Source organism: Thrips palmi, unplaced genomic scaffold (genome assembly GCF_012932325.1).
Source record: "Thrips palmi isolate BJ-2018 unplaced genomic scaffold, TpBJ-2018v1 HiC_scaffold_12, whole genome shotgun sequence".
Lineage (NCBI taxonomy): Eukaryota > Metazoa > Arthropoda > Insecta > Thysanoptera > Thripidae > Thrips > Thrips palmi.
This window is the reverse complement of record NW_023144623.1, coordinates 1,871,127-1,896,884: the sequence shown is the minus strand read 5'-3', so window position 1 is coordinate 1,896,884 and position 25,758 is coordinate 1,871,127. Positions and strand designations below refer to the sequence as shown.

At 42.6% G+C, this 25,758-nt stretch overlaps 2 protein-coding genes across 2 annotated transcripts; one reads left to right on the top strand and one right to left on the bottom strand.

Moving 5' to 3' along the window:
• Positions 1-571: 571 nt before the first annotated feature.
• LOC117640670 (endoglucanase-like) lies at positions 572-14,847 on the top strand (the record flags this gene model as incomplete). The annotated part of the gene is given in 9 exon segments (XM_034377459.1): positions 572-621; positions 1,847-2,093; positions 2,445-2,559; positions 3,921-4,043; positions 13,663-13,764; positions 13,844-13,931; positions 14,013-14,097; positions 14,166-14,278; positions 14,705-14,847. Coding segments are annotated over 8 exon segments (920 nt in total), but the record flags the coding sequence as incomplete, so codon positions are not given.
• On the bottom strand, positions 5,009-13,046 carry LOC117640668. Its single transcript, XM_034377456.1, has 9 exons — positions 12,296-13,046; positions 11,384-11,536; positions 7,673-8,119; positions 7,426-7,597; positions 6,903-7,350; positions 6,545-6,826; positions 6,390-6,465; positions 6,145-6,313; positions 5,009-6,062 (listed from the first exon to the last, which is right to left on the bottom strand). The coding sequence occupies exons 2-9, from the start codon at positions 11,490-11,492 to the stop codon at positions 5,903-5,905; spliced, it is 1,863 nt and encodes a 620-aa protein (XP_034233347.1). The 5' UTR covers positions 11,493-11,536; positions 12,296-13,046; the 3' UTR covers positions 5,009-5,902.
• Positions 14,848-25,758: the final 10,911 nt, after the last annotated feature.

The following is a 25,758-nucleotide window of genomic DNA, read 5'->3' as shown; positions in this document are numbered from 1 at the left end:
AAAGAGGGGGGGCCCCCCCTGCGTCGCCACGGGCCCAGGGCCGTCGCCCGCGCATTTTGATAGCGCGACGGTAAGCTTTTTCCTTTTCGAGCCCTGGGGGGAAAAATTAAAATTTTTTGAATTTAGGGCATATTTTAAGATGTCTTCTTTCCAAAAATGCCCGACCCCTCAAAACTCGCATATTTAGTCGGAGAAATAGTGAACTACAATTAGCAAAGCGAGTTTCCCGGGCCAGTCCTTTGCGAGTCCATTCCCCCTAGTCTCATGGTGCAAATTCTGTAGACCGTGACGGTTTTAGCAGGCGACACATTTGTGCGCCTGTTTCGCGGCCAGGCAAAAGGTGTTGGGCTCCCGCACCTTGTCTGCCATGGAAGGCAAGCGAAAGGGTGTGTGTACATCATACACCTCGCGCTGCATCCATAATGCCCAGGGGTGTTTGGCCTAAGCACACCTCCACTAACAAAATTAAAGGGAAAAGTGTGTACATGCACTTAAGTGCGCTAACTTTCAGAGCACCCCTGAATTACAGTAAAGGTTTGCCGATCAACGCCTTGCCTTAAATCGTTTACAGTCTCCGTGGCCGGAGTGTTCGTTCTTTTCATAGCGGTGGCTACGAGTCAGGTGAGAACCTGCATTTGGGAGGTTGCCAAAATTGTGGATCGTTTCGGCTCCTGAGAAATAAAAAAAATATCTCGACCTATTTTTTTCCCATTTTTCCTGTATCTCAGCGGTCATTCTTTACGTGTTTCCGAAGTAGGCCAGGATTTTCTCTCACTTTGATTTTTTCCCTTTACTTTAACGTTGGAAGATGGCACGGAAGTTACATCGTTCACGAAAATTAAGAAGCTAGGGCCCGCCCATGGAGAGAATGATCAAACATGGAGTGGCGTCGGATCGTGCTGACAATTTTATTTTACCACACTACACGCTACTAGCCCACTATGATCGCTAGATTGAAACGGCCGATGGTAATCGATAGCTTAAATGTCAAATATTCACGGTTTGAAAAGAGATTAGACACTTTCTCGTATGAACGGCCATTGTGGGGCCACCTTAAGAGAGATTAAGCTGTTTCCTAAGAATCAAGCCGGAAGTCGTTACGTCGAAAACTGTGGAAACTGTGACCCAAAGACACAAAACTATCCTCAATTTTGGCAACCTCCCTTACAGTTGTTTACCACACTTTGCACGTCATACCACCAATGAACTATTTGAGAGGGTACCTGACGCAGCGGCTCGGAATAATTCCGTGCACTACACTCTAAATGTCGGATTCGGCGCAAGCATAATACGAAGCAATATTCCTTCGTAATACGAATCTTTTTAGCTTTTTCATTGTAAGATACAAAGATAAGCCTTCGTAATACGAAGAAAAACCACCTTCGCATTCTGCTTGCGCCATTCCCTTCGTATTATGATAAATTTCTTCGTAGGATATTTAGAGTGTAGCGATTGAAGACGTTTTGACCTATTCAAAATTTTTTGGTGCCAAAATGGCTGCATGTCTGAAGACCCACACTCTAAATGTCTTAAGAAATTTCCCATAATACGAAGGAAATGGCGCAAGCATAATACGAAGGTGGTTTTTCTTCGTATTACGAAGGTTTTTCTTTGTATCTTACAATGAAAAAGCTGAAAAGATTCGTATTACGAAGGAATATTGCTTCGTATTGTACTTGCGCAGAATCCACTGTAACATACGAATAACATAGGTCAAATTTCATTGTAAGACATTTAGAGTGCAAACACACGAAAACTCAACGCTTCACCCTGAAGGCCCGCGCTATCGCCCGCGCTGCCGCGCTTTATATTAAAATTCTTGAATTTTCAATTATTTCTGACGAAGTACCCCAGCGGGACCGGCTCGGGCACAACGACGCGCTATTGGGACTGCTGCAAGACTTCGTGCGCATGGAGCGCCAACACCGGCTCCGTGACCTCGCCGGCAAGGTCGTGTGCTGCCGTGGGCAACGTGACCATCGACCCGAACACGCAGAGCGGTTGCAACGGCGGCAACGCGTACGTGTGCAACGACCAGCAGCCCTTTGTTAGAGATGGGCAGGCCTACGCCTTCGCCGCGGCCAACGTCAATGGTGAGCGAGGAGTGGCAACTGCTGTGAACTTGACTCGCCATACCGTGAACACTGCAAAGCCGGTGGTAAGTTTACTTGCCACAAATCTGGCAAGCCGTTTTGAATGTCAGAAATTGACAAGCTTGGCCCGGAAATACTTCCCGGCTTGCCAAAATTTGGCAAGCTTGGCCTGGAAATACTCCGCAGCTTGCCAAAATTTGGCAAGCTTATGAAGATTGCCGACCAAAGCTTGCCAAATTTTGGCTTTCAAAACAGCTTGCCAAATTTGTGGCAAGCAAACTTACCACTAGCTTTGCAGTGAACACTATCGGTTGAGTATTTTAATCTCCATCAAAATTCCTACTGCCTTAGGCATTGCCACGACCTCCTTGTGCTGTGCCTGCTACCGTCTGAGCTTCACCAACACGGCAATCTCAGGAAGGAACCTCATCGTCCAGGTCATCAACACTGGCAGTGACTTGAACTCGTGAGTCAATGTGTCGTGCCGTGCGCAGAAAGTGCGCCCTGTGAGCGAGCTGACGATGTTGTGATCTGAAGTTGTCGTAAGCGAAGTCAGGATATACAGTAAGAATCCAAACGCTATGGTGCACTCACTAAAAAGTTTCAGGCTGATTAACTCCCAGTGGTGTGAATTTCACACTGTCGCAGTGCGAAAAGAGACCACTCCCAGGGGTGCAAATTTAGCACCACTCGGTGCTAAGTTGTCAGTCAATCGCACTCTACGGTGCAATTGTGGACCAAACTGCAAAAAGCGCTACGAGTGCTAAATTCACTCCCTTACGTGTGATTTGAACTCCTAGCAGTGCAAATTTCACTCTTCCAAGTGATAAAAGGTGAGGTTAGGGGGAAACATGAGCAAAACCACTAAAATGTCTAAATTTGATGGTTAATCTGTTAAAACCTCTTTATTGGGTTATTATTTCTGTTGTCAGTTTTGTTTTATTACTGTTCAGTGAATTGTTCCTGAAACGTGTTTCAATAGCTGTCCTTATGTTGGTCCTTCTACAGTATTCGCCTTATTCCCCTCAACAATATTCTTTTACCCCGTAATCTTACTGAGCAAATAGTTTTTATTTATCTTGAGCACATTTTTTGTGACATACTGTGTTGCATAAGAAACAAAGTTACGGAGAGCCTTCTCAATTATAGTGTATTTGTTGGCTGAGCGATAGCGAAGCCCGTTACTCCAGTGGGGTTGAAAAGTTTTGTCTGTCTGTCTGTGCGTGTGTGTGCGCACTACTCCTCCTGAACGGCTCGGCCGATCTGGCTGAGATTTTGCAGGGTCATTAGGTATGTCCTTAGCTCGCCACACTCAAAAATTTAGCTTGCTACCTCAATCCATTCGGCCATATTAGCCAAAACACATTCAAAAAACGGCAGAAAAAATACAACTTTTTTGGTACTTTCATTTTTATGACAAGTTTCATGTCGTTTCCTACGTTTTGGAGGGTGCCAATGTTTCACCTTTCAGTGTGCTCTCTGGTACCTCTTCTGGTACCAGGAATCCTCTAGAGGGAGGAACAAAGACAATTATTATTTGATGCAGCATACTTTAAATATCATGCGCGCAGTGAATTTTTGGTGCAATTTCGAAGTTTAGCAGAAAGATAACAGATTCTAGGGCCTAGAGTCAAAATCTTTTTTTAAGTGAACCTTAAAGAACCAGCTTTCAATGGGAAAACCCCACTTATCTTCAAATTTATTGGAAAAAAAATTTGGAGTCAGCCTGAAATTTGCGAAAATTATGGTGTAAAAGACGAGTCTCGCCCCTTTGTGTGTGATGACCGAGCTCAGCACTCTTTACTCGAATGCTCGTCCTGCCTGCAGCAACCAGTTCGACCTGCAGTTCCCCGGTGGCGGCGTGGGCCAGTTCACTGGCGGCTGCCCCAGGCAATGGCCCAACACCCCAACAGCGAACTGGGGAGCGCAGAACGGCGGCGTTAGTCAGAGGTAAGGCAACAGCCGCCCAACTTTTGGAAGAACTCCAGACCGGAAGTGAATGACGCATGCAGAACGGGAGAAATCAAAGAGTGTCGCGTGGTCTTGTTTAGGGGTGGTGGTGGTCGAAGTCGGCGCGCGTACGTTTTCCCCACAAAAAAAAAGTCCGTAAATTTACGGAGAAAGTTACTCTAATTTTGGGAATGGAGGCTCCGTAAATTTTCCATATTTTTACGGAGATTTTCCATATTTTACGGAGATTTTCCGTATTTTTACGGAGATGAACCGCATTTTTGCAGAAATAAACGCATTTTAACGGTTAACTTCCCTCCTTCCACCTTCGATGTTAATGCAAACAGTGTCCTTTTAGGCGAAAGTGATACACTGTAAAAAATCCCGGGGGAAAATTTACGCATTTGGACCGGGCAACGCTTGGTCCACCATCAAGCGGTAGTTATTTATCATGTGATGTATAGGTAAATAGATCAGTACATGTCAGGAGAAATTCCTCCGTCCATTCCAGGTAAAATTTGCGCAAATGGTCTAGCAGTGCAACTTTGTAGAGCCACAGGGGTAAATTTACACTGTGTGTGAGTGAAAATTATTAACTCTAGCCACAGGGGTAAATTTGCCACGTGGACATCATTTTCGTTTTTCCTATCCACAGGGGCAAATTTGCCATTCCAAACTTATTTTTTTACTTCCCTATCCACAGGGGCAAATTTGCCTTTCTAAACATAGTTTTTTCACGTCCCTATCCACAGGGGTAAATTTGTCTTTTGGGCATTCGTTTCCTTGTTTTCTAACCAAATGAGCAAAATTGCCTCGTGTGTGTGTTTTTTCATATGTCAGCACGCAGGGGTAAATTTGTCTAACAATGGATGCGCGTCTAAAAACCTCAATCCATAAAAGTAAATTTGTCTCTAAGGATGTGTTTCAGACGCGTGCGCCTGGTACGCCCCAGGTAGGCAACCCTTCCGACTCCGGCTCCAGAGAGGGAAGTTTGGGGGGAGCGGAAGTGCCCGGCCCCCGCCCATACAGGGTGGCCACAAGAGAGCCTCTGAGGTTCTCTAGTGGCCGCCCAGCCCTGAAGAACATTCGATGAGCCGGATGGGTTGCCTAACTAGCGGGCGCTGGAGTCTTGAAGTTCAAGAACCACAATTGACAGTGCCTGTCAGGGTAAAGGATAACAAGACAGCTCCAACATGCAGCAGGGAAACGTTAGTATAATTAATTTAAAAAACATTAATCAGTTTAAACAGTATAACAGAATAAATAAATATTTAGTTACTGGCATACTCAAATGCATGGAACTCAAACCAGTAATGTTAAAATCTCAGTTAAGAAAGGACATCAGAACACACTACTAAAAGTAAAACCTACTTTAAAAGTATCAGTCACATCAAGGCACTACAGTGGAAACACACACATGAATTTCCTTATGACAAGTTTAAATATGGAATAAATATAGTTACAGTAAAATCAACCACTAGAACAAATAAAGTAAATTAGTGGATAACGGACCAAGCACTTGCTAACAAAAATCATCAAGAAAGTTAATTATAAAGACCCATTATGTTAAAGTTTCAATTAAGAAAGGACCTTAGAACAATGCCTAAAACTACTAAGAGTAAGACCTACTTTAAATGTATCAATCACATCAAGAGACACAGCCGCATCACATACATAAATCGATTTCCATACATGAATGGAACAATCCCTTTAAATTAATACAGTAAAATCAACTACTAGAACAAATCAAGTAAATTACTTGATCAACAGACCAAGCACAACATAAAAATTAATGAAGAAAGAGAATTACAAAAGGGCTGAACATAGTTAATAGAAATCAGAACAAATGACTAGGCACATTAATCCTCCCATCGGTCAAGATAGTCTTGTACTTGTTGCATTAGAGTAACATATTTTGGAGCTAACGCCTTGGGTGTACATTCCCAAGAACCATCAGTTCTCTTCCGCCTTTCAACTCTGCCACAGGAGGTATCGGTGGCCTTAATCAAAAACACATCCCTGGAAAAAATTTAACAGTAAATAATAAAACTATTATCTAGAATACAATGAATTTAAATGCAAGAGATCCACACAACTTTACCTTTCAAAGAAATTCAGAAGAGGCTGGAGACCTTTCGGGTAGGTTATTTTGAAAACAAAATAGGCCATGAAAGCAGATTTGATTGCATTCATGGGTTGCAAAGTTTCAGGAGATATTATCCGATTGTCAACTAAAACAAAGCACTTTGGCAAAGCAAATAGATCATCACCTGTAGATTGAGATTCGGCATTAATCATTGGCATCCTGATAAGAAGAACATTGCAAGCATATACACTGGCATTTACCTAAGACAGCAATAGTGGGTTTTCCACTCTTTGGTAGAGATTTTGAAGCCTCCACTTCATCAAAACTGGCTGTTTCCTGTAAAAGAGTAAACATCGAACAAATCATTTTGTGGACTCTGGCATAAATTAATTCAAACTAATGATCAGTCACGTACAGGGAAGTGCAATATCATAGAGGACACTTTAATATCCAACTTTGCAGCCAGTCCAAGAAATATAGTTACAAACTGCAAGTCCTCACATGGTTCAGAAGCTTCATACTTTCTGACTAGCTTTCTGATCTTTTTAGAAATTTCTCCTGCATTGTCTTTCTTTACTTTGTTTCCTTCAGCTGTTAAGAATTTTATCAATTTGGGGAAAAGCTCATTCATATTGTTTCCCACTTGATCCATGTCCAAGTCCATAAGAAAATAGAAGTGATCCCGAAGAAATCTATACTGTAAAGGGTAAAAAATATTTCTTTTAAATACACTATAAACACAAAGTAAAGGTAAAGCTTGTGTAGAAACTTACCTTTCCAATGAATGGCCAATCCTTAAGAATACGTTGCATGTTATTCAATGCATTGATGGTGAGCCTTTGTGCCACATAAGTTTGGTCCATTAAAGTCCTTAGTAACTTCTTGTTGACTTCACATGTCTCAAACATTTTGACCATCTGGAGCCTTTTGTTTTCTTGAGATTCTTTTGTTTCCCCATCAGGGAAATCAGTGGGTAGATCTCTTTCTGATGCAAGCCCATGACATTGTCTCTTTGAAAATGGATGTAGCTGGAGTGGCGGCAACGTTTTGGATTTGGAATTCTTTTTCTTGAGCTTCTGGCAGTAGCGAACTCTGTTCCGTATTTGCTCAGATAGTGATATTGAATCTAATCCCTCTGTCAGTCCTGTGCCTTTCAGTGCAGTGCCAAACCTATCCAACATGAGTTTACCAATGCGGCTGCACAATTTGTTGGATACTGAACTGCAATAAGAAAAAATTAGCATGAGCCAATTTAGTAAGTTCCAATAAAGAAAATAAACTATGAAAAATCCTTACCTTACGTTGGCATAGAGATGATCTCCAACTGCCTTTGTTATGTCGATAATTTGACCGTGTGTCAATCTCTTCTCAGCATCTCTCAGTAGGTTACGCTGGTTGTGGGTAAAGATTTTATTCACATCAAAAATTTCCAGGCCAGTGACATGTTTACTGTTGAGATCTTTACCAACTGAAACAGAAGAGAATATAGGTAAGAATGTGACACACATCAAACACAATGTCAAATGATAATAAGATTACGAACTTTGCTCAAACCCTTTTTTCAGTTTGCCAATTTGAACAGGCTTAAGCAAATCACTGAACGACTCTTTCAAATCTATGTGTTCCAAATCTGAGAGCGTTTGAACTCCAAGGTCCTTAAGCTTCTTTCCAATAGAGTCTTTCATGTTATGATCACAGTATTCCAAGATAAAATCTAGGACAGGGGAATCATCTTCATCACTGAAAAGACCAAGATCATCATCATTGTCTTCCTCATCTTCGTCAACACTATGGCTTCCATTCTGTTCCTTTTCTTTCCCCGTCGATTCTGTCTCTGATTCCGGAGTCTCTTCCATTTGTGCAGTCTTGACAGTCTCATTTGACCCATTCTTATCCGCATTCCTGCCATTCAGTTCACCTGTATTTTCTGACCCACGCTCTGTGGTGGTGGAGAGTTGAGGGTCAGGATTCCTCGTTGCCATCCGAGAGCCTGAAATCAGAAAAGATATTGTGATTAAAATAACAAAAAAAATTGGGGTTGGGGGGAAAAAGTTAAATTAAAGGGACCAACAAGGGAGTTCTCAGCATACTGAAAGATCACATCTTTAGATACAGATGCTTCAGCACAAGCACTGGCTTCAAATTCCAAGTGTACACAGGGTAGGAGACATAATCTTTGAGATTATTTAAGTTGAACAGCAGAACCCTTTTGGTTTCTGACAGTGAATAAATTGACAGTGAGTCTACAAGAGTAGCAGTGCAGGCACGACCTAGAGAAGGAAAACAATGAGAAAAAAGTAGCAGGAGATCGAGGACAGAAAGTCAATAAAGGAGTTCAGAGATAATATCACACATACCAATAGCATAGGAAAGCTTTCCATCACAGAGCAACACATCAATTTTTAAACACTCAATTACAGGGTGTTTTTCAGTAGAGACAACCACAACATTTCCTTTTGAATAAAGAGTGTTATGGAAAGTCATCTCATGAGAGTACATGAGTTTTGATGCTACAGATAACCCAAATGACGAAAGCAAACAATCATGGATATCTTTCTCAATATTGAGTCCACTCAGGGATACAGCTTCATTCATGGTGGGGTGCAGAGTAAACATATTATCCACAGAGAGAGAGCTCTGCATTTGTTGATGGGAAGTTGCAATGGTTTTTGTAGGATTTTTAAGGCACTTCTTGTTGCAAAATTCACTACGGAAATTCTTGTGCTTCCCTTCAAAGCGCAGGGTGGAGCTCCTTGACAAACACCCATAAATCATTAGAAGGTATGCGTAGTGCTCGAAGAAGTGATGTTTCGGTCTCAAGGGAACTGGAAACAAAGTTGTCCTCAAAGTTAAATACTTGATAATTTTCTCATGAATGTAGTCACGACAACTTTTAGATATGGCTGGTGATGAGATAAGCTGAAGAATTTCAATGAGAGTAATCAGCATAACCCAAGCACGGTCATTTTTGTTTTTAATTTTATGACCAATTATGAGTGGCAAAAATCTCAAGAAAGTCAGTACTTGAATAGCATTTCCTTTGATTCTTTCTTTGTTTGATACTTTTCTAGGTGGCTTGTCCAGCTTGTCAGTACCTTTAAAGGCAAAGGCAGAAAACAATCGATCAACCTCAACCAGACTGAATTTGTATTTTTTACTCAAGCGCTCTAAGCAGTATCGGATGTCATGTCGAGCAAATCCTTCTGCTATGTCATGATGAATACATGGAGGACTTCCTCCTACAACATGGAAGTATTTCAATTTGTTTAATTCACAATTAGCGACAACTCCCTTCACACCACTTGGACAGTCCTTAAGTTGCTCAAGACATTTGTTATAGGAGCCAACAGTCCTCCAGGGTACTTTCCTCTTTAATTTCTTCTGTATCTCTGATAAGGGGACATTATCATCATCACTGTCACCGTCTTCTTCAGTTGTTGCATTTCCTTCAGAATTATCTGAGTCAGCTTCACTTTCAGATTCACTATCAGAATCACTATCTGAATCATCAGATCCAGAATCACTCTCCATATCACTTTGAGAATCATTCACAGGAAGATTCCATCGTGCTTGCCACTCTGCCCTTGACTCCTCACAGTATCGGCAAAAATATTTTGTTGCAGCAAAACTCTCCATAAAACCACCAATTGTATGAGTGCCAAGGTTGTCTCCCAACAGGACCAACACAGATGCTTTGACTGTTTTCCCTCTAATCTGTATACCATTAGTTTCAAGATCATGCAGGTCTTCCATTACGGGTTCCAGTACTTTGGGAAGTCCAAAGTACGCTACATCCTTTTCCTTGCATAGCATTAACAACTGAAGTGGGTCCACTTTGGATCTGTTCCATGGATGTAAGTTACAAATAGTAAAGCCCATATGCATTATTTTGAATGAGCCAGCAGATGCTCCTAGGGCTTTGCAAAGGTCAACATCATCTTGAAACAAAATTAATTGAATTGCATCAGGGTGGCTCGAGAAAAGTTCATTTTCAAAGAAGACAGAGCCACTATTAATATCTGTTAGATCTTCTGGCACTAGAACTGGTCTTCTACTGTTCTCAAGATACTGTTCATAAACAGAGTCATCCTCAAACATTCGTTTTAAGGACTCCTTGATTGGTACATAATGGTACTTGCACTCAATGTTTTCACTGTTGAGGCCTAAGCGAACTGGACGAGGTTTCACGAATGGGAAATCAATGTTGTACTGCTTTTGACGACAGTAGTAAGAGCGCAAAGGTCCTCCAGGACTATGAAGTTTTAACAAAGGATCCTCAGCAAGTATTTCCAAGACTTTGTCATGGACAACACAAGATTCACTGGACTTCAATTCTTGAATCAATTTTGAAGCAGTGATGGAGGAGGATTGTTTCAGAAGAGTGGAATATGTATTCAGCACATAAGAAAGTGTTGAATCTGGCACATGAAACTTTGATGTTAGAGAAATGCTCAGGTGGGTTAATTTCTTTGCTAAAGAAATTTCTGAAGCATGTAGATCATCAATACTAAAAGCAGAAGAGGATTCAAATTCTGATGGAGGTGTAATGTTTGGTTGTTGTTCCTGCAGGAGAAGGGAGGTCTCAACTTCAAAATTATTTTCTTCTGACATGGACTGTTCAAGGGGCTGTTCATCAACACCGCCATTCTGCTCTGCAGAGCTGACCTCAGGGAGGGACTTATGCCAAAATCTGTGACTTCTGAGCGATGCCTTGTTCCTAGATTTGAAGTCACAGTCAGTAACAGGACATTTGAAAAGAAGGTCCTCATCATTGTTGTTTTGAGAGGTAAATTCAGTTTTCTTTTGATGGAAAACTTTGATGTGTTGCTGGTATGCATCAATATTTTTGAGCTTTACAATACAGTTCTCTAAGCCACAAGTAAAAGCAGACTTCACGCTCACTCTATGGGACAAGTCAAAATGATTTGCATGCTCCAGCAATGTCAGGAAAACTGCACCACAAGTTTTACACTTCATGGTTAGAGATAGAGGGTTACTGAGGTAACTAATTTGCTGATGAGTTACTCTGGCAAACAACAAGAGACAAATTAAAATAAGAATTGGGAGATATCGGTTAAAAATGCAAAGACCACCATCCCATTTCCTGACATGAATTTTTGTTTTGTCACTTTGCTCAAAATACTTTGAAAAGCAGAAAAATAGTCTAAATATAACTTTATGTTAGGCTGGTTAAAATCTATGAACTATGAAGAGGTGATTTCTATCCTATTGTGCACAGAGGATCCAAACTTACTGTCAGAATGCTGGCCGTTTGGTGCCTTATCCAGGAGCAGCTTCCGTTTGACACCAGCCAGCTGGGATAGGCTTTCCGTGTCCGATCCAGTGTCATCCTTGTCAGCCATGTCAGCGAACACTGAAGCACTTGGCGTACTGCCACAGAATGAATCTGATGACAAACAAAGAACATTAGATAGGAGAACAGAATTTCAAATGACTGAGCTGGGGTTGTAAAATTAACTCATAATTAATTTAATCTTTTATTTAAAATTGTTCATCTGCCTTATCAATTGCTAGAAAAGGGGCTTTCATTGCGAGGAAACAACCCTGAACAACAAAGTAACTATCAATGTAAAACTGAAGGAATTTATTAATATGGATAGAATTTTATGGATCTATTTTGTCAATAAGAGGATTACTGCACTTATTAAAGTTACTTCTACAAGTAACTCACTAAACTTTGTGCCCATCAAGTATTCACTTTACTTGCCCTTCATGTTATTTTCAGTGTCTCTAATTTTGTCATTGGTAGGGACTGTTTGGTTGTATGGTAGCTGTTTGTTATCACAATGTCTAGCATGTCTGCAAAAGTCTTGCAGAAAACCAAATTCCCATTAGCCTGGGACTATTTGAGGTCTTTCCACTTCCACACAAGTGATTGCAAAAATAAAGTTGCCTTAATTAATTATAACATTTTTTATAACATTTAACATTTTTAGTTTTGCTTCATGAAGCGTTTGGCAATTAAAAGACCACTAATTGTCCTATGCTATTGGGAATGCTGTGTTTTGAAAGACACTGTGATTACAGCCAAAACACTGCCAACCAATGAAAAAAACATCAGACAGGACACAACAACAGAATGAGCTATGGGTTGGAAAATTCATTAAAATAACACCTAAACAAACTGAATCAGACCAATACTCACTTGTAGGGCTCTGGTGGTATGAAAGCAATCAAGCCAGTGCCTCGCCAGCAGCGAGAGTCTGTTGACAAGTAAACAGAAAGAATTAAATTGAAAAATATTGACAAACTCATCAAAAGAATCTTCTTGGAACTGATCTTAGCCTTAGTATTGAACTATCTATATGGGTGTTTCAGCCTTAGAATTGTTTCCACAAACTTTCAGTAGAGGCGCATTGCGTAAATTTCGACAGATGTGGCACTAAAAAATAAACTGACAGAAGTTCAAAGTTAATCATCGAAACACGTTTTAGTTTTCTTTTTTTCTACACTAAGAGAAAACTACAATAAATAAATAAAAAGGGCTTCTCAGACCGACAGTGTAGCTGCACTAGTCGCAGGGCGCCGCCAAAGGCTAGGGTCACTACCAAAGGCACAGGTAGCAAGGTTAAAGGTCCCAAGTTGGGATCAGAGGGAAAGGGTATGCGAACGCGCTAATTCATTACCAAACTACATGGCTCATATTTTTCCTCGATGAGAAAGAAAACCAATATCAAGTCTTTCCAATATACTCAAAATTGACGAACATCTCAAGCCAGTGGGCGCGCAAACCTGCGCCTAACGCTATCTCTCATCCTAGAGAAGTTAAAACGTCTCCCTATCATAGAGAGATGGGCAAGGCGATCTGGTACCGACCACAAAGAACCTTCTAAATGGATTTCCTTACAAATACCTACTTATTACCTGCCAAAACTTGAAGGGATCTTGACTCTATCTGGCCGTTACTTTCAAACAGTCAACGTACAGTCCGGCAGCCAACCGCCAAGACGCTGCGAGCCAATGAGAATGAAGCCGACGCAAGGCTGCCAACACTGTTGTTTTCGGTTGATTTTTGATGATGCCATCTCCCACTTCCTTTCGTATTGAAGGACATCTGCAATAACAAAATATGAACAAAGATGTAAAAATAAAGCATTTTACAACATTTTGACAACGTTTCATGAAGTGAAAATTGGCGAAAGTTGCGTGGAAACGTTGGTATCACAACAAGAAATTTCGCCTCCCCCCCCCCCTCGGCAAGGGAATACACCTCCCGACTCCCACCCCCACCCCTTCTCCCCCTTCCGCGGCTCAACAAATCCAGGAAAATACCGCCAAATCGCCAAGCGAGTGGTAAATTCCAGTGTTCATTTCCCACTCAAAATACAATTATGCCACTAGAAGGGGGCACTCAGAGTGTTGAAAATGTCAAGCAAAAGGAGCTGAAATCTTCAAAAGAAAGGTAATTTATGAGCAGCTTGGTTAACAAAAACATAATTTAGGTTACTTCAAGCACAATCCTCAACTTTTTTATCATGATAAAATAGCTAGATATTAACAAAAAAACATTAGTTTGTGTGATCAGGGTCTCCCTCAAGTGAGCGATAAGGCTACAACCCCACCAAGGGAACAGCAAGAACAACCAAAAATAAAAACGCATCACAGCTATGACAGGTAACGTAATCATTAAAAGAGTTTGTGAAAAGGACAACCCCTAGAGTTGTTACTCATACATCTTTCCTCATTCCTTCAGAGTACCAAGAAAAGAGCTCACCCCGACTAAAGTGCGTGGTAAGCGCAGGAAGAACCTGCCAGGCTACGCATGTGAGGAATGTGAAAATGTAAGTAGTAGCATAGGCCTCTATGTGCACTGGATTCATCTTAGCATTTAAATACATGTGGCATTTTTCTTATGTGCACAGTTCTACAAAGCAAGTGGGCTGACTCAAAAGGACATCCAGCAGTGCACTAGGCACAGGGGGCCCAAACGACCACGAACACCAGAAGGTAAATAGCCCTATTTACTGCTCTAAGAGATGTGACAACAGCTCTGAAAAAAACTGGTTCGTTTTCAGGGTACTGGGACCCAAGTTGGAGATCCCCTACAAAAACACCGAAGAAAAATAGCCCTGAAAAGCTGCCGCCCAGGAAATCTTTGAAGGAATGCGACTGCAACATAATGTAACAGGTTCGTAAGTTTAAAATCATATTTCCTCTCATAATGTTCCAGTAATAATTTTACTCTTATTTCAATCGCTAGTAACTATTGCTTACATTGTTAACAACAAGTCAGCAAGCATATGGCTTCTCCTTCTTTTTTAATCACTCTAGCAGGGCACAAAATCTAATATCTTTTACAGACCAGATTGCTTTCTGAAAATATTACATATTGCAACCAACAAAAGGTCTGAAACCAAATTTACTATGGCAGTCACTTTTGGAGTTATAAATAATTTTGCAAGCCTTCCACTTGACAAAGCGTTTGATTAACTTACAAGTATATTTCATTGTGAATGCTGGCTGGTCCGCTTAATTTCAGTTCCTTTAGTTTGCTAAAAGTAAATGTTGGTTTCAAAAGCAGACAACTTGCTAATGAATTTTGAATTTTATCCAGACAGGACATTCTTCAATGCATGAATTGGCGAGGCAAGACAAGAAAGTCTGGGCAAAGACTGGAACCCGCCAATTTTTCAAGGAAGAAAAGTATGAATATTTGCTTACTCACTTGCTAGCTTCTATGTTTACTTTTATATTCCTGCCACTCATTGCAGTTTTATAATTTTTAATGTTATTATTTCAATAACAGTGCTTACTCTCTTGCTAGCTTCAATGTTTACTTTTATATTCTTGCCACTCATCGCAGTTTTATAATTTTTAATGTTATTGTTTCAATAACAGTGCTTACTCACTTGCTAGCTTCAATGTTTACTTTTATATTCTTGCCACTCATCGCAGTTTTATAATTTTTAATGTTATTATTTCAATAAAAGTTTCTATGTTCTCAGAAGACAAAACCCTATTAATTTTAAACCATCTTAACTCTTTGTATGTGGCAAAATGAGGATCACACTTACAAGCAGTCTGCAGACATCATTCCACCAGCCAGTCAGTATGCAAACTTTGGGATAGGAAAACGTCCAGAAACAGCAACTGATAGAGCACTTCATCTCAGACGTTGAACGATATCCTCATCTACCACCACCTGAAAAAAGCAAAACAACATTGATAAACAAAATAATTTCACATTTTACCTTACATTAAAGGAAGATAGAGTCTCTTTAGACCACAAAATAATTCAGACTGTCATTCAGATTCAAATGTGAATACAATCAAAATCTCCCATAGCCACTACTTATGAAAAATTGTCACGACACTACAACCATACAGGTCGGGCAGGCCGCCGGCCAAGTGGGACGCGCCCTGATCCACACGGGCAGAAGGCGAAGAAGGCCCTCGCCACCAGGGCGCGCAGCCCGCAGTGCAAGCGGGGCGGCTTCGTGGTGGCCAAGGAAAGGGTAACGATGACCCACTGCCGGGCCAGGGCGCCCTGCTCGCCGTCGAAGTGGGCGCTGCCCTGGTGGTGCCCAAGGTCCTGCACAAGCACAACAGCACCCTCGGGCACCCTCGCCGCCATCGCCGCCCGGTCGGGCACGCCGCCGGCCAAGTGGGATGCGCCCTGATCCACGGGCCTACAGAAGGAGAAGAAGGCCCTCGCCACCAGGGCGCGCAGCCCGCAGTGCAAGCGGGGCGGCTTTCGTGGTGGCCAAGGAAAGGGTGACCCACTGCCGCGCCAGCGCGCCCTGCTCGCCGTCGAAGTGGGCGCTGCCCTGGTGGTGCCCAAGGTCCTGCACAAGCACAACAGCACCCTCGGGCACCCTCGCCGCCATCGCCGCCCGGTCGGGCACGCCGCCGGCCAAGTGGGACGCGCCCTGATCCACACGGGCAGAAGGCGAAGAAGGCCCTCGCCACCAGGGCGCGCAGCCCGCAGTGCAAGCGGGGCGGCTTCGTAGTGGCCAAGGAAAGGGTAACGATGACCCACTGCCGCGCCAGGGTGCCCTGCTCGCCGTCGAAGTGGGCGCTGCCCTGGTGGTGCCCAAGGTCCTGCACAAGCACAACAGCACCCTCGGGCACCCTCGCCGCCATCGCCGCCCGGTCGGGCAGGCCGCCGGCCAAGTGGGATGCGCCCTGATCCACACGGGCAGAAGGCGAAGAAGGCCCTCGCCGCCAGGCCGCGCTGCCTGCTGTCCGATGATGGTGGGAGCACGGAGCATCTCCGTGGTGGGAGCGTCGTGGTGGGGTAAGTCCTGGAGGAGCACAACAAGAGCCTCGCCGGCCGGCTGCTTCACCCTGCCAATTTTGGATAACGCATTTCTGGATTTACTTTTTTGTATCCATCTAACTGGAAGAAACCCCCAAATGATTTCTTCTTTTTTTAAAAAAATTATCTGTCTTAGAATTACTCAAATACTTTTTTTTTTTCAAGTAAGTTACTGATCATTAGTAGGAAATTTGATATTAACCAAAATAAAATCAGGCTCTATTGTAAGACCTCGACGTTGAACTGAAGCCTTTAGTTCAAGGTTAAAATAAGAACTCTTAATTGCTTATGCTCTTAGGTCAGAAGTGCAATGTGACTATTTTAGATCAGCTTTCTTGAAAATTTATATGAAGGAGGGATAGCGGATTAAACTGTTTTAAGTTTTATATTCGCTTCCTTTTAATTTGAGCGCATTTCTAATGCAAATGACAGCACTCTCAAGAAACAATCCTCCACACCTCAATAATAATAAACAACAACATATGGAACACACATAATGAGCACAGACACAATTATAGGTGGAAGATTGCCAAGGCATAGACCAGAGAGACTCCATAAAATATGCACAGCACTTTCGACAAGGTTCCAAACTGTTTCTCATCTGGAGCTACCATCAAAAACATAAGAAGAGAGGTAATCATTTTTCTAAAGTTTGTTTTCCTCCTTTCTTTATAAGAAGGGTTTGGAAGTCAACTCTACACACTGACTGGAATAAATACTCACTTAAATTCTGCTGCAAGCGTGCACCTGGGAGATGTTGTCTAAAGCTGGATCAGCACGAACGCTGGCATCGCTTAGTGGGAGAAGTTTCCTTTCGTTTCAAAGGCATTCTGTCCTCTTGCAGCTAGATTCTGATGTACCTGAAACAAAAGCAATCATATATAATAAAGGATTAAGCAAACAAAAAATTCAGCGAGTCAGCTGCTAGACTTTAGGTTATACACAATCGAACAAAGAAAAGGCAATCAAGAGGAAAGGAAATTTCCTGAGATTGAGTGCTACAGAGCAAGGTGCATCGTGAAAGTTATCAAACAAAAACATGCAGACGCATAAATTAAGCAGCAGAAGTTGTAAGATAGCCCAAACGTGATCTGAAGGAAACTTTTACAGTCGGCCACAGTTAATTAAAACTAGGACGTGGCGAGGCGTGACAAAACTTGCTTCATAAAAAAAAAACGAAATGAAAAAAAACAAAACATTTTATTACCCGTGAAAGCAGGTGCAAGGTAATTAAATCATAGGCTGCCTGAATATAGTGTGTTGTTTTCGATAACAGCCACCTTCACCTTATAGTGGGTGGGGCGGGCATCAAACAAAGCATTACAACGACGATGAAAGGTTAATGGAAAAAGCCAGCAAAAGTAACGAAAAACGATAGCATGCTCTGATGATGGTGGATATTTTTACCCTTTTAAAGTTGTTCTCGCTCTCGCTTGCGCATGATAGTGGAGCCGGTTCAGGTGCATCGACGTATTACACCACTCTTCAGTTTCTCACTCTCCCCATTTGTCACTGCAGCAGACGACGAAAAGACATCTCCCATCTCCCCCCCCTCCCCCTCACTCATCAACAAACGACCAAAAATTATGCAAATTAGGATTGCAAATGTATTACAGTCTTCTTCCCGATATTTCTTTCAGTGGTTTTCAGTCAGTGGTTTTGGAAACTTTGCAACTTGCTCGAAACGTCTGTCACACACAAAAAAGTTCCGCCAAAGCAAGCATAGCGCGATGGGCCGGCCGGCCGGCCGGGCAGAGAGGGGGCAAGGAGGGAGAGAGAGGGGGGACTGGTGGGGGGAGGGGGGGGGAACTGGCCAGTGGGCCTGGCGTAGCCTGGCGCGGCGAGGCGGCGCGGCGGGAGGCGAGGACGACGAACCAAGTTCAACGCACAAGTATCTGAATAGATTGACACCTACCACCAGAAAACTAGGTATTGGCTCACTAGCATCAGAAAATTACCGTTACGTAAGTAAACTTACCCCTGTGGCTACACAAATCGGTCCTGACTCATCAGCGTAAGAAATTTACCACCTCAAATTAAGTGAAAATTGACCCCTGTGGCGAGACAAATCAGTAGTGACTTATCAGCGTGAGAAATTCACAGCTTCAAAATATGTAAAAATTTGCCCCTGTGGCTAGACAAATCGGTATTGACCCCTTAGCACAAGAAATTTGCCACTTCAAAATAAGTGAAAATTTACCCCTGTGGCTAGACAAATCAATAGTGACTCATCAGCGTGAGAAATTCGCCACTTCAAAATGTGTGAAATTTGCCCCTGTGGCTAGACAAATCAGTAGTGACTCATCAGCGTAAGAAATTTACCACATCATATCGTGTGAAAATTTGCCCCTGTGGCTCGGTAAAGGAACAAAACCGAGTCAAAGTGAGAAATTCACTGCGAATTGACGAAAGAAATTGACGTTCCGCGTCCAAAGGATAAAATTGCTTCTCTGGCACACAAATTTACCCTGCTAGTGCATGGGCAAATTCACCCTTCCACAAGGTTAATAAGAGCCTGCGCATCCATTGTTAGAGGAAAAAATTTCTCACGTCATTGTGAAAAATTTATCTACATAGTACACGGGTAAATTTACCCACGATTTTTTACAGTGTATAAATTACAATGGGCATTCAAATGCGTTCAACTGCGGCCCTAGTAACTTTTTGAAAACATCTCACAATTTATACAAGTACCGATTTTCTTCTGGTGGCCTCTGAAAATGGACTTAGCCGCAAATGCAACCGACTCCGTGGTCCAAGTGACCGTTTTCAAAGCGTCTTGGACGGCTTCGGGTACTTGTATAAATTACAATGGGCATTCAAATGCGTTCAACTGCGGCCCTTGTAACTTTTTAAAAACGTCTCACAATTTATACAAGTACCGATTTTCTTCTGGTGGCCTCTGAAAATGGACTTATACTCAAATGCAACCGACTCCGTGGTCCAAGTGACCGTTTTCAAAGCGTCTTGGACGGCTTCGGGTACTTGTATAAATTACAATGGGCATTCAAACTTGTTCAACTGCGGCCCCAGTGACTTTTTGAAAACATCTCACAATTTATACAAGTACCGATTTTCTTCTGGTGGCTTCTGAAAATGGACTTATACGCAAATGCAACCGACTCCGTGCTCCAAGTGACCGTTTTGTGCCCCTTGTAACTTTTTGAAAACATCTCACAATTTATACAAGTACCGATTTTCATCTGGTAGCCGCTGAAAATGGACTTATACGCAAATGCAACCGACTCCGTGGTCCAAGTGACCGTTTTCAAAGCGTCTTGGACGGCTTCGGGTACTTGTATAAATTACAATGGGCAGTCAAATGCGTTCAACTGCGGCCCTAGTAACTTTTTGAAAACATCTCACAATTTATACAAGTACCGATTTTCTTCTGGTGGCCTCTGAAAATGGACTTAGCCGCAAATGCAACCGACTCCGTGATCCAAGTTACCGTTTTCAAAGTGTCTTGGACGGCTTCGGGTACTTGTATAAATTGAAATGGGCGTTTAACTGCGGCCCTTGAAGCTTTTTGAAAACATCTCACTATTAATACAAGTACCGACTTTCTTCTGATGGCTTACTTCTGGCGTCGCAGCGTCTTATTTGTGTGGTCGGTTTTTAAGTGATTAAAACAAGGGCTTTCTTTTAGAAAAAAAAATTCGTCGTTTTTATTTACTAGAGGCAAGGAAAAGATTTCTAAACAAGGAATCTGACAGAAATGTAATTTCGATCAAGTATACGTTACAGTTACAGCACCGCGTAGCTGCCAAGTACATTTGGAGTCTTGGAATGTGACGTCGCGTTTTTTTTTACGTGAATCGTGTCACGTTCGTTTAATGACTTTATCGCATTGGTCTGAATATGAGTCTGGCCTCGACCAGGTCCGGACCAGCCGATCAGCATTTAAACGAGAGTTACACAGATATCAAACGAATGTGACATGATTCACGTTTAAAGTAACGTGAGGTCACATTCCTGGATTCGCAGCGTACCCGGATACACCTCGTGATAGTTATGAAATAGTGCTGAGGAGAAAGACGTTCTTAATTTTTGAAAGAAACTTAAAAACAGGCTGATATGTAAAATGAAACAGTTGGTTAGAACATTATTTGGTTCATAATATTAAATAGTTGCAGACAAGGTCGGGTAAATTTCAATCGAAGGGGCAACTACTTTCAAAAACGTGAAATTTTATTGCCGGTTTCTCGCGTAAATTTTACCGATTTCTTGAAAAATCCCATTGAAATCTAGTGAAATCACATCAAAGTCGGACAATAACTTGATGAATACACGCATATTGTTGCAAATGCCCTTTCCTTTTTGAATTATCTAAACAAGACCACAAGTAGTTGTCTACCGATTGAAATTTTTACATTTTCTGCCTGAAGCTTTTTTTTTCTTTAAAGCAGAGCTTCTTATTAAGTAAAGTACATGCGAAACACCATGAAGTACACTCCCAATTCTGTACTGAGAAATGATCTGCATAATTTAGTCTATTGTTCGCACTTTAAGACAGAGATCTGTCATAATGCAGAGAAATTTGTTCGTTATAGAAGAAGGTGTTCCAGAAACTCATAAGAGAGCGTGACATGCTCCAGTAGTGAACTAGGAAATACGATTGATCCTGGAGAAAGTTCCAAAAACACTCTTACCAAGAGCGTGCATGGCAATCACGGTACTCAGTGGTGCATGCTTTCAGCAATCTCCCGGTTGGAGCGTTGTATGTGGCTGACTCGCTAGTAGAGCATGGCATGCACTCTCCACTCTTATTCCAGGAACGTGATATCACGTTGAATTGAATGTAACAAAATGTAAGGTTCCTTTGGGCAGTGTGTCACGTTTGTTTGGACGTTAATCAGCTATAAAGTAGCTTATTCACGTTGAAACGGACGTTACTCAGTGCCCAAAGGAACGTGACATTTTCCTACGTTCGTTTCAACGTGATGTCTCGTTCATGAAATGTGAGTGTCTTCAGTTTCTTAAGTTATCATAAGTTGCAGACAACCCTGAACCAAAGGTTTCCACCTCCGTTGAGCCTCTAATATACTGGGAGTTTTTTGGTATTTCTAATAAGAAGGTCAGTAGGATCTTGGGAGTGTACAGAATATAAAGTGAGTTTCCCCTCGAAAACAAAAGTATCACGTATTAAAAACCGTGCAAACTCAAGTGTCTACAAAACATGGTTGAACCAGGTTGAATCATGCCTGCAAGTACACTTTATTTGGAGCAAACGTGGCATGTCCACTCCACTCTGCACCATGATCGCAAAGTACACGCTTCGTTGCATACATCCATGTTTTCTATTGCTGAGGTTCTACCGTCTAACAGGCAGAACTGCGGTGTACTTACAGGTGTGCGGCACCTGGCGTGCATTGGGGATGCTTACGCCAGCGTGGTTGCATTTGCGGCTAAGTCCATTTTCAGAGGCCACCAGAAGAAAATCGGTACTTGTATAAATTGTGAGATGTTTTTAAAAAGTTACAAGGGGCGCAGATGAACACGTTCGATGGCCCATTTCAATAAATACAAGTACCCAAAGCCGTCCAAGACGCTTTAAAGACGGTCACTTAGCTCACGGATTCAGCGGCTTTTGCGGCTAAGTCATTTTACAGAGACTACCAAAAGAAAATCGGTACTTGTATAAATTGTGAGATGTTTTCAAAAAGTTACTAGGGCTGCTGTTGAACGTATTTAAACGCCAATTTCCATTAATACAAGTACCCGAAGCCGTCCAAGACACTTTGAAAACGGTAACTTGGAACACGGAGTCGGTTGCATTTGCGTCTAAGTCCATTTTCAGAAGCCACCAGAAGAAAATCGGTACTTGTATAAATTGTGAGATGTTTTCAAAACGTTACTAGAGCTGCTGTTGCACGTATTTGACCGCCAATTTCAATTAATAAGTACCCGAAGCCGTCCAAGACGCTTTGAAAACGGTCACTTGGACCACGGAGTCGGTTGCATTTGCGGCTAAGTCCATTTTCAGAGGCCACCAGAAGAAAATCGGTACTTGTATTAATTGTGAGATGTTATTGAAAAGTTACTGGGACCGCAGTTGAACGCATTTGAACGCCCATTTTATTTTACACAAGTACCCGAAGCCCTCCAAGAGGCGTTGAAAACGGTCACTTGATTCACGGATTCAGTTGCATCAGCCGCCAAGTCCAATTTCAGATGCCCCCAGAAGAAAATCGGTACTTGTATAAATTGTGAGATGTTTTTAACAAGTTACTGGGGCCGCAGTTGAACACGTTCGAACGCCCATTTCAATTAATACAAGGTAGGTTTACGCCAGACCGCGTCTTGTCGTAACAGGCTTCGCGATGTCTCGCTGCCTGCTCCTCCAATCCGCGCCTGGCGGACCTACCTTGGCCTGCGGCGCTAGCCTGCCTTCGGCAGGCCATGGCTTGCCCATCGTCGGTTACTTCTAAATTGTTGCATACTGGGGGGCTCCGCCCCGCAGACCCCCCTTCATTCCAGATAGAGTTGCTTCATCCACAGATAACACGATCTTGACCCTTGTTACTTTTCAACTTGCCGGGGCTGGGGGGCTCTGCCCCCCTGACCCCCCTTTCTTCAAGGCAGAAGATATTTGCCGGCAGAAAACTCGATTTTCGCCGTTTCTTAGGTGTTTTTCGGCTATAAAAACCGAACCAGTTGAGCTAGGATAGTGAAATTTCGCGTGTGCCGAGCCAAGGACATACCCAAAAAGTGTGCAAAATCTCAGCCAGATCGGCCGAGCCGTTCAGGAGGAGTAGTGCTGACAGACAGACAGACACACAGACAGACAGACAGACAAAACTTTTCAACCCCACCTGAGTAACGGGCTTCGCTATCGCTCAGCCAACAAGTACCCAAGGCCGTCCAAGACGCATTAAAGACGGTCACATGGATCACGGATTCAGTTGCATTAGCGGCCAAGTCCGTTTTCACAAGCCATCAGAAGAAAATCGGTACTTGTATAAATTGTGAGATGTTTTTAAAAAGTTACTGGGGTCGCACTTGAACACGTTCGAACGCCCATTTCAATTTATACAAGTACCCGAAGCCGTCCAAGACGCTCTGAAGACGGTCACTTGGACCAGGGAGTCGGTTGCATTTACGACTAAGTCCATTTTCAGAGGCCACCAGAACAAAATCGGTACTTGTATAAATTGTGAGATGTTTTTAAAAAGTTACTGGGGCCGCAGTTGAACGCATTTGAACGCATATTTTAATTTATACAAGTACCCGAAGCCATGTAAGACACTTTGAATACTGTCACTTGGCTCACGGATTTAGCGGCTTTTGCGGCAAAGTCCATTTTCAGAGGCTACCAGAAGAAAATCGGTACTTGTATAAATTGTGAGATGTTTTTAAAAAGTCACTGGGGCCGCAGATGAACAAGTTTGAATGCCCATTGTAATTTATACAAGTACCCGAAGCCGTCCAAGACGCTTTGAAAACGGTCACTTACGGAGTCGGTTGCATTTGCGGCTAAGTCCATTTTCAGAGGCCACCAGAAGAAAATCGGTACTTGTATAAATTGTGAGATGTTTTTAAAAAGTCACTGGAGCCGCAGTTGAACGCATTTGAATGCCCATTGTAATTTATACAAGTACCCGAAGCCGTCCAAGACGCTTTGAAAACGGTCACTTGGACCACGGAGTCGGTTGCATTTGCGTATAAGTCCATTTTCAGAGGCCACCAAAAGAAAATCGGTACTTGTATAAATTGTGAGACGTTTTTAAAAAGTCACTGGGGCCGCAGTTGAACGCATTTGAATGCCCATTGTAATTTATACAAGTACCCGAAGCCGTCCAAGACGCTTTGAAAACGGTCACTTGGACCACGGAGTCGGTTGCATTTGCGTATAAGTCCATTTTCAGAAGCCACCAGAAGAAAATCGGTACTTGTATAAATTGTGAGATGTTTCCAAAAGGTTACTAGGGCCGCAGATGAACAAGTTTGAATGCCCATTTTAATTTATACAAGTACGCGAAGCCGTCTAAGACACTTTGCAAACGGTCCCTCAGCTCATAGATTCATCGGCTTTTGCGGCTAAGTCCATTTTCAGAGGTTACCAGAAGAAAATCGGTACTTGTTTTAACTGTGGGATGTTTTCAAAGAGTCACTGGGGCCGCTGATGAACACGTTTGAACCCCCATTTTCTTTTTTTTTGACTGCCATAGAGTAAAATTTTCCTGGCCGCAAAAAATTTCTAAGTCCAGAGTCATATTAAATTTTTAAAATTTGCTTCCGCCATCTTTTGATATGTTGTTCCTGACGTCATGAGAGGCATTTTTATATGACTGCCAGAGAAAGAAATTTTCCTTGCCGCAAAAAATTTCTAAGTCCAGAGTCATATAAAATTTTCAAAATTTGCTTCCGCCATCTTTTGACATGTTGTTCCTGACGTCATGAGAGGCATTTCTATATGACTGCCAAAGAAAGAAATTTTCCTGGCCGCAAAAACTTTCTAAGTCCAGAGTCATGTAAAATTTTGGAAATTTGCTTCCGCCATCTCTTGATATGTTGTTCCTGAAGTCATGGGACGCATTTTTATAGCACCCAAAAAAAAGGCAAAATTTTCCTGGCCAGGAAATTTTCCTGGCCAACTTTAGCCCGGTACAAATTTCTGCCCTCATCAGGCGAGCTGGCGTCAAACTGACGGAAATGTGGGAGTGTCAGTTTGATGAGGCCATGAAAAATGACGATGAAATGAAGGCCTATTTTCAAACCCACCCCACTCAACGCGTGCCACCCCTTGTCCTCCGAGACGCCCTGGCCGGAGGCAGAACGAGCGCCTTGCGCTGCTTTTACAAAGTAGATCTTTCTAAGGGAGAAAAGATGAAGATGTTTGACATTATCAGTTCTTATCCAAATACTTATCTGAGGGCGATTTTTCCTGTGGGGCAACCTTCCATATATGTGGAAGGAGATCCAAATATGCCTCACATAGACAGTTGGAATGGCATAATAAAATGCACTGTTCTACCCCCCCGTGATTTGTACGTACCCGTGTTGCCCTACAAGTGTGGAGGAAAGCTAATGTTCCCACTGTGCCGGTCTTGTGTTGAGTCCGGGAACACTGAGCTTTGCCTTCACCATGATCCCCTTGAGAGACAAATATTAGGCACATGGTGCGCTCCTGAACTTCAACTGGCCGTAAATGAAAAAAATTATAAACTCATTAAGGTACATGAAGTTTACCAATATCCAGGCACCATGGCCTTCAATCCTGAGACGGGAGCCGACGGGCTTCTCTCGGGGTATGTAAGGCGTTTCATGGCATTGAAAATGCAAGCCAGCAACTGGCCCCCGGGGTGCGACACGCAGGAGAAAAAAGACGCTTTTCTAGCAGATGTCCT

What these genes read in the sequence shown, in the direction of transcription:
- LOC117640668 (XM_034377456.1), bottom strand. Translation starts at nt 11,492, where the DNA reads ATGGCTGACAAGGATGACACTGGATCGGACACGGAAAGCCTATCCCAG. An exon ending in CATCTCTATGCCAACGTAAG is followed by an intron (nt 7,351 to 7,425) that starts GTAAGGATTTTT and finishes TTCTTATTGCAG; the next exon opens with TTCAGTATCCAACAAATTGT. An exon ending in ACCCACTATTGCTGTCTTAG is followed by an intron (nt 6,314 to 6,389) that starts GTAAATGCCAGT and finishes CTCAATCTACAG; the next exon opens with GTGATGATCTATTTGCTTTG.